Source organism: Rhincodon typus, chromosome 46 (genome assembly GCF_021869965.1).
Source record: "Rhincodon typus isolate 14 chromosome 46, sRhiTyp1.1, whole genome shotgun sequence".
In the NCBI taxonomy this organism is placed as follows: domain Eukaryota; kingdom Metazoa; phylum Chordata; class Chondrichthyes; order Orectolobiformes; family Rhincodontidae; genus Rhincodon; species Rhincodon typus.
The window spans coordinates 7,208,412-7,217,296 of record NC_063377.1 but is presented as its reverse complement, the minus strand read 5'-3'; the positions used below and the strand labels follow the sequence as shown (position 1 = coordinate 7,217,296).

The 8,885-nt window shown below is 49.3% G+C and overlaps 1 protein-coding gene across 5 annotated transcripts in view; it reads right to left on the bottom strand.

Moving 5' to 3' along the window:
- ubap2l (ubiquitin associated protein 2-like) overlaps positions 1–8,885 on the bottom strand; it is a 49,606-nt gene that overhangs the window by 18,196 nt on the left and 22,525 nt on the right. For all 5 annotated transcript variants that reach the window (XM_048620371.1, XM_048620372.1, XM_048620374.1 and 2 more), the window contains 6 exons: positions 8,050–8,221; positions 7,217–7,415; positions 6,038–6,285; positions 2,028–2,200; positions 733–925; positions 149–188 (listed from right to left, as the gene is read on the bottom strand). In XM_048620371.1, coding sequence (XP_048476328.1) covers positions 149–188; positions 733–925; positions 2,028–2,200; positions 6,038–6,285; positions 7,217–7,415; positions 8,050–8,221 — 1,025 coding nt within the window. The remainder of the gene's footprint in view (positions 1–148; positions 189–732; positions 926–2,027; positions 2,201–6,037; positions 6,286–7,216; positions 7,416–8,049; positions 8,222–8,885) is intronic.

The following is an 8,885-nucleotide window of genomic DNA, read 5'->3' as shown; positions in this document are numbered from 1 at the left end:
CCCCGCAGATGTGAATCTCCCCCATTCTCCCACAACCCCCCACCGCGGGAGCGAGTCTCCCCCCAACCCCACCAACTTCATAATCTGCAGCTTCAAATCAGTTCATGGTTTTGAAGGAGAACCCCGAAGGTTCGAAGCCCAAACTCACCTTCGATGGACTGTGACGTCTGTATCGTACTGAAGCCATTCTGTAAAGAGGAAATCACAGTTGAGTGCTACAGCGACATGTCTCAGTAAGTAGGGCAAGAGAGGGAGAAAAAAGGGCAGGAGGAAATGCAGGAGGAGGTAGAGAGGACAGAGTGGTTGGGGGGGTAGAAGAGGGAACAGGACGGGGCGGGGGGTGGAAAGGTGGGAAAAGGATAGGGAGAGGGGGGTGGGGTGGTGGGAAACAAAGGCACAGGGGTAGGGGAGGGATGGAGACTGAGAGGGATTGGAGGTGTGGGAGAAAAGGGACAGGGAACAGGCAAAATGAAGGGAAGATGGGGAAGCAAAGAGGGAAAAAGAGAGGGGTACTGCAGGAAGAAAAGGAAAGGGAGAGAGAAGGAAGGGAAGAGGAACAGGAGTTGTGCCTGTGTTGGGGGAAGGGGGTTGAAGGCGGAGAAGGAAATGGAGAGGGAACCAGAGAGGGTGGGTGAGAGAGGGGGAATGGGAGGGAAGGAGGGAGGAGAGGGCGACAAAGCGAGGGAGGGGTGAAAGATAGAAACCGCAATGTGAGGGCTGAGTGCTGATTACCTTGGCTTGCGTCAGGTCCTTCTGAGGAGAGGAGGAGAGGGAATTTGAGTACGCTGCCCGCTGGTTGGAGCTCTGCTCGTACTGTGGCCCGGGAGCACTGTTCTGGGTTGTGAATGCCGAGGTTGTGATCGTGCTGGGCTGGTATCCCGACTCTTGGCTCTGATTAGAGGGGATTGTCGATGATGACGACTCGCTACGAGAGAACAGGAGAGGCGAAAACGTGTAACTCGGCACTGCCACAAGTGACTGGGTCAAATGGTAGAGATGTGTGTAACAGAGAAGCTGGATAATCACATACAAGGCAAGAGGGAACAGCAGGATGTTTTCCTTTTATTTGTTTGCAGGATGTGGGCATTGCTGGCTGGGCCCATTGCTTTTTGCCAAGCCCGAATTGCCCCTTGAGAAGATGGTAACGAGCTGCCTTCTCAAACTACTGCAATCTACCTAGAAGGCAGTTAGATTCTCACCCAGTGACACTGAAGAACCGCCAATATATTTCTAACAAGGTGAGAGAGCGCACGACTGCATGGACAGCTAGGGTGGGGGGGCGGGCAGGGGAAGAGGCTCGGATGGGAATTTGCAGGGCGTGGTGCTCCCTTCTATCTTCCGTCCTTGTCTTTCCAGGGGGTAGAGGTCACCGGTTTGGAAGGTGCTGTCCAAGGAGCCTTGGGGAGTTGCTGCAGTACTCCTGGAGATGGTACACACTGCTGCGACTGAGCGTCGGTGGCGTAGGGAATGAATGTTTGTGGATGTGGTGCCAATCAAGCGGGGTCTGCTGCTTTGGCCTGGATGGTGTCGAGCTTCTTAGAGCTATATTAATCCAGGTGAGTGGGGAGTGTTCCCCCACATTCCTGACTTGTGCCTTCCTGGTGGTGGACAGGCTTTTTGGAGGAGGAGGGGGGGTCCCAGGATGAGAGTTACTCACTGCAGAATTCCCAGCCTCTGACCTAATCCCGTAGCCCCAGTGGTTGGGCCACTTCACTTTCTGGTCAATGGTATGTTGATATATCAATTTATTAATCTCTCTTATGGGAGATGGTGTGTGGCCAGGGCATTGGTGCGAAGGTAACATGATGTTCATCAGTGCAGACCCAAGTTGTGTCCCAGTTTCCCCAGACTGCCGCAATATTTGCAAAGTCTTGAATACAGCGGAGCGCCAATCGTCAGCGTAAATCATTGGAGTTGCGAGAAGGTTCCCAGCCGAAGAGGATTCAACCGAAGGCCCTAAGCCGAGGATCTGCTGCAGCCATGCCCTGAGCAGGAATGGAAAAGTATTTGAACGCGCACGGACTCACCTCACAGCACTGGTGTAGGGGCTGCTCTGGGGCTGGCTCACCGGCACACTGGTCGTTGGGGTAGCTTCATACTCCGATAGCATGGGCTCGGAGCCGAACTGCAGGGCCCCAAACTGCAGGTTTAACCCCGCTATGTCTGCTGAGGCAGGCATCTCCACAGCGGAAGATGGGATCTACAGAGGGGGGTGGGGGTGCGAGGGGAGGGCAGAAAAGTTTGAATGAAATGGTTGACATCTCTCACAGAGTCCAGATGAATAGTCTGTCACTTAGATACATTCCTACAGAACATTCAAAAACTTATTGCACTAATTACATACTAAGCTTTTAGCAAATTCTTTCATGGCCACAAGGTAGCAGCTGACCTGTATATAAGCAAGCTCTCACGAACAGCGATGTGATAGCCTTGCTGAAGCTATTCACCTTTCACTCATTAGGGCAAGAGGAGGCCAAATTTCACAACAATTTTCCTCATGGAGGGGGGGGTGCAGGGTGGGAGGAAGAAAGTGTGCTCATTGGTTGGCAAATTGACTCTGATGTTGCCAAGGAGGAAGCAATGAGGCGCTATAGGCTCCCCAGCACAAAACGAAGCGCAGATGCTGGAAATCTGAAACAAAGACAGAAAATGCTGGGAGAAACCCGTGGGGCAGCATCCGTGGAGAGAAAAAAAGGCAGGGTTAACGTTTTAAACATTTAATGTAACCCTACTGGACTCAAAGTGTTTTTCTCTCTGCAAATGCTGAACTTCTTCAATGCCGTTCTGCTTTGGGCTCCCCAAACTCCTAAATAATTTAAAGAAAAGGGCTCAAGGCTTGAGCATATCCCTTTTGTTTGCAGAGCACGTGTCCTTGCATATGAATGTGGGTCACTTCTAGCAAGTGTAAATAAACCACACCAAGAGCTTGATTATCTTAACTTGGTGGTTCGCACAGCTATTAACGCACACGGGATTGTTTGGCAAGTGACATCCAGTCCAAGAATCACATCTGACAGCAGCGGCGTTGAGATATGGATCAATCACGATCACGTTGGATGGTAGATTTCCTTTCCTAAAGAACATCAGTGAAGCAGGCAGGTTTTGACAAGAACCAATGACAGTTTCACAGTCACCGTGACTATGGATTCCAATTCCAGCCTTACTAATTTGTTGACGATAAATGCCACCAGCAGCCCTGGAAGGATTTGAACACATGTCCCAAGACCCTATCTTTTGATTTTTCTGCATTTTTGATTGTGGGCTGAAGTGGGAAAAGAACTGATTTAAAAGAAAAAAAGAATTGTTGAAGGGTTTGCTGCCCCTCTGAAACTAACCTGATACTCACTGTAAGTGCTGTTTACACAGCTGCTTCCTTGAGCAGTAATGGTAGCTTAGCTTGCCGACAAGCTTCAGCTAGAGGGTATACAAAGGGAGCTTTGGCTTGCAACAGGTAGGTGATTGGTCTGTAGACTAGTGGCCAGTTATATGATGACAAAGGCCTTCTAGCTGCCAGCAACAATGTGATTTGCTCCCCAGTACGTGAATAGCTTTTCTTTTGGGGTGGGGGGGCGGGGAGGGGTGATGGTGTGTGTGTGTTTGTGTGAATATTTTGGCAGAAACTCTGGAGGAAGATGGAAGCTGTTTTCACTGTACACAAAACAACATTGCAAATCTAAAGGTAGCCAGCAAATGGGATATTGTCCTCCATTGCTAGAGGGATGGAATTTAAAACAGGAGGTTCACTGGACTGGTTCCAGAATCGAGAGGGTTGGCTTATGAGGAGACATTGAACAGTCTAGGACTGTACTCATTGGAATTTAAAAGAATGAGGGGGTATCTTATGGAAACCGGCATATACAATTATTAAGGGAATAAATAAGGTAGAAGCAGGGAGGCAGTTTCTACTGGTCGGTAAAACTAGAAAGAGAGGGGCATAGTCTCAAAATAAAGGGGAGCAGATTTAGGACTGAGTTCAGGAGGAACTTCTTCACCCAAAGGGTTGTGAATCTATGGAATTCCCTGCCTAGTGAAGCAATTGAAGCTAACCCATTGAATGTTTTTAAGGCACAGATGGATTTTGGACCAGTAAAGGAATTAAGGGTTCTGGTGAGCAGGCGGTTAAGAGGTGCTGAGTCCACAAAAAGATCAGCCACGATCTTATTGAAAGGTGGAGCAGGCTCGAGGGGCCAGGTGGCCGACTCCTGCTCCTGTTTCTTATGTTCTTCGGTTATTTTCCCTTTCCTGTTACTCTAAGGGGTGACTTTTAATTGGTAAGTATTCACACTTGATAAGTGAGTCACCCAGTGCCTTTTGCAAAAAAGTACAAGCATCCGGAGAAGGGAGATTGAGAAGCAGCTAAAACGTTAGGGAATTTTAGCAATTGCTGTGGACTAGAACTACTGAACTGCCTTCCCAGTCTTTCCCTCAGTCCATAAAACCCATGTCTTCCCCCCCACCCCGGTCTATGTCTGTATGCATACAGGATGAGTTTATCAGAGGATTAGAGTTTTACAAACTCGTAGAAATTTTAATCTCGTAGAAGTTTATGCTGATGGCTTAATTGGTTACCTGCAGCTAAAATACATTTGCCACAAGCAGTCATTTCTGTTAAAACACAGAAATCGGGTCTGTGTTGTCAATCTGGCTCTGCAAGAAATTGGAAAATTGTGCACAGTTTTTAAAACATTTAACATCCATGATGACTCGGGAATAGCTGAGGGTCCATTTGTAGTCTGTTACCCTGGTGAGGTGTAACATTACGCTGTGCCACTGCGTCCTGTTGGATGGCAAGAACTGAACTGCAACACACATTACCCTTCAAAAAGCAAATGATTAGCTGTAGAGTGCTCCCTTTGGGTGGTGGTGGTGGTGCTGGTGGGGGTGGGGGTGGGTGGGAGGAGTGGAGCAGCACCGCAAGTGATGTTAGGTGCTGCATAAATGCAAAACTGCCTTCAACACCATAATTCCCCATAAACCCATCTCTAGACTTCGAAACCCTAGGTCTTTGCTCCCCGCCTCGATAACTGGATCCTTGACTTCCTGACCCATAGCTGCAATCAGTAAGGACAGGGGACAGCACCTCCTCCATGATAATCCTCAACACCGGTGCCCTGTAAGGCTGTGTACTCAGCCCCCGACTATACTCCTTATACACTCACGACCACGTGGCCAAATTCCACCCCAACTCCATTTACAACTTTGCTGACGATACCACCGTTGTAAGTCAGATCTCAAACGACGACGAGACGGAGTACAGAAAAGAGACGGAGTGCTTAGCAGCATGGTTTTTAAAAACAACAATCTCTCCATCAACAACAGCAAAACGAAGGAGCTGATCATTGACTACAGGAAGCAGAGTGGAGGGTACAGCCCCGTGTCTGCATCAGTGATGCTGAGGTGGGGATGGTCATGTTCTTGGGAGTGATGATCACCAACAATCTGCCCTGGTCCCCCCCACATCAACGTGACAGTCAGGAAAGCACAACAACGTCCCTACTTCCTCAGGAGGCTAAGGAAATCCTGCATGTCCACAATGACTCTCACCAATTCTTACAGATGCACCATAGAAAGCATCCTATCTGGATACATCACAGCGCGGTATAGAAACTACTCTTCCCAAGACCACAAGACAGTCATGAACTCGGTCCAGTCCATCACGAAAACCAGGTTTCCATCCATTGGCTCCATCTACACTTCCTGCTGCTTTGGGAAAGCAACCAACACAATCAAAGATCCCTCTCATCCTGGTTATACTCGCTTCCACCCTCTTCTGTCAGGCATAAGATATAAAAGTTCTACGAATAGATTCAAGAACAGCTTCTTCCCCGCTGTTATCAGACTTTCGAACAGTCCTCTCAAACATTAATTCTGATCTCCCCCTACTCCTCTGTGGCTGAAACACTGTATTCTGCTACCTGATGCACTTTGTATGGTACAATCTGCCTGGATAACACACAAAAACAGCACTTTTCACATACCTGTGACAACAATAAATCAAACTCAGCTACTGCCTTTTTACCACACAGTCAACGCTTACCTTCGAAGCAATAGAGGCCTTTTTCTTCTGTGGCTTCAGTTTCTGCTGTGCAGGCTGGGGGCTAGAGGACTGGTTCTCCGAGGCTCCGGGAGACGCCTGGGTAGTGCCGGCTTTGCTCTGCAGTGGGGAATTTGGCGCTGCCGTTGGCTGCTTGCTGGGGATGAAGACTTCCATCATACTGGAGTTGGAGTAGGACTGCCTCTGACTGAAGGCGCTGTGGACTGAAGATTCTGTTTGGCTTTTCAACTCTGGATTCCAAATGGAGACACCCAGTCAGCACTGCCACACCCTCAGGAAGAACCTCTCTCTCTAACACGCACGCATATGTGGAGCAGGCCCTTCAGTCCCTTGAGTATGCCCTGCTATCCGACAGGATTACAGCTGGTTGGAATGAATGTAACCTACCCCACCGTACTCTTGCGTATCAAAAATCAGCCTCTTACAGAGTCATACGGCATGGAAACAGACCCTTCGGCCCAACTCATCCATGCCGAACAAGTTTCCCAGGCTAAACTAGTCCCACTTGCCTGCGTTTGGCCCAATGCCTCTTAAACCTTGCCTATTGATGTACTTATCCAAATGTCTTTTAAATGTCATAACTGCATCTGCATTTACCACTTCCTCTGGCAGCTCATTCCGCACATGAACCACCCTCTGTGAGAAAAAGTTGCCCCTCGGGTCCTTTTTAAATCTTGGTCCTCATTTCTAAAATATGCCCTCTTGTTTTGAGCTCCCCTATCTCAGGGAAGAGACCTTTGCTTTTCACCTTAACTATGCCGCTCTTGTTTTTACAGACCTCTTCAATCACAGGAAATCAGCATTGCTGACTCGATCAGTGTTTATTCCCTTCCCCAACTACCCCTCGAGAAGGTGGTGGTGAGCTGCCTTCTTGAACCGCTGGGGTGTAGAGACACCCAGTGAATCCATACCGCCCCGACTCTGGTCCCCGAGCACCTGCTGCCCCTTTAGAATTGTAGCAATTTAGTTTGGAATCTCTCCTCCTGGTTTTCCTACTCAAGCAGTCAATGCAGTCTAGCAGAGCTGGGCTGCTGTCCCATTCAGTTTCAGTTCCCTGCTAGTGAGCGTATGGATACGCCGCCTTCTCTCGCACAGGCACAGATACACACACACACACACACACACACACACACACACACACACAGTCGATCCAGCTCTTACCAAAATGGCTGAGTGCTGATGGCTGTGATGTGGGGCCCATGTCCCAGGAGGAGGCAGCGTTACTGGTGGGTTGAGTGTGCTGGGCGGCTAACTGGGCCAGCGCTTGAGCTGTCTTCAGCTGCTCCAGCAATTGCGATCCCGCAGTGCTGCCACCTTTGGGCTCACCGACATCCCCGAAGTTCTTACTCAGCATGCTGACCTGTGGGCGAGACCGGGTGGAGATTGAGACAAAGAGAGAGAAAGAATAAGGAGACAAGTTACAACGTCCTGGACATCAGGGATGAAGGCTCCTCATTTGTCTTTAAGGCTCTGCATGGACTAGCTCAAATGAAATACTTCCCAAACACCCAAGCACTTCCTCCGTTTAAAAAATGGGGAAAGTTTCGGAAGGCTTCGACTGCTTTCTCAGTTGCAGGGAATACACGGAAGACTGAGACGTGTTGGGAATGTCACTGAAGTGGGAATCCAGAAAGCAGTAAACAACAGAAGACCAAGAACTGCGGATGCCGGAAAACAGAAACAAAAATAGAAATCGCTGGACAAACTCAGCAGGTCTGGCAGAATCTATGGAGAGAAAATGATCCTTCTTCAGAACAGTTCTTCAGCACTTTACATAAAGAATAACAGATATCTGAATACAAGTTGCAGATTGGAATCTTATCAAGAGGTTTAAATGTAGAATAACAGATCCCCGGGAGTGAGTTACAGACTGGAATCTAATCCGAGCGATTCAGGGAAGGGCATTATACATCCCATTCCTTCAGGTGTGCCAGTTCAAAAGCCAAACTGAGCATCAGTCTGAGGGCTCCCCAGCCTGGCGCGGCCCTGCTTACCATGTTGTGCTGCGGGAATGTGGTCGGAGGAGACGGCTGCGAGACTGGATGCTGCTTGGAGTTGTTGAACACCAGAGGCTGAGAGAGCGTGGGCGAAGCCGAGGTGTCCAGGGGAGCCGGCTCATTCTCCGACACAGAGGGCTGCTTCCCCAACAACACTGCCAGGTCGATCCTGCGTCACGGGGAAAGGAAGTGAACATTATGGCAGGATTCTGGAGTCAGGTCATTGCACGTGAAGAGTCAATATCGAATATCGGGCCCGGCGAAGAACATTCAGCATGGGTTTGTTCAACCCAGTAGTAAACTATTTGGAGCTGGTGACTTAAAACATCTCAGCCACATGGAGATGTGAAGGAAACGGACAATGTCCTGCAGGCTGATGCAACTGTCCAAACTGAAACAGGACCATGTGTAGAAATACCTCCCTGTACTCATGACAAGGCTGATGTTCCTGCTGCTGGTCAAAGGTGTAAAGAGGGACCAGCTTCATAGGAATTCAGAGCAGGACAGATAGAACGCTCTCATTCAAGAGAATCACAGGAGAGTAGAAAGCCACTTGGGTCTATCTTGCCTGTGCTGGCCTCGAGAGACCTTGCAGCCCGCTCCTTTCACCTTGAAGCTATCTTCCGTCATCTCTACCCAAGAATGGAACAATGGATGCCCACAATCCCTACACCCATCACCCAGAAACAGCTTCACCCTGGCAGCAATGTGTGTGTTTTTGGGGTGGGGTGGGTCTCGTCTCATCTGGGTCTGTGCGTGCCCATCCATTTGTCAGTGTGCACACATCTGTGTCCCTGCCTCTGTGTGTCACTGCCTCTGTGTGTCACTCTCTG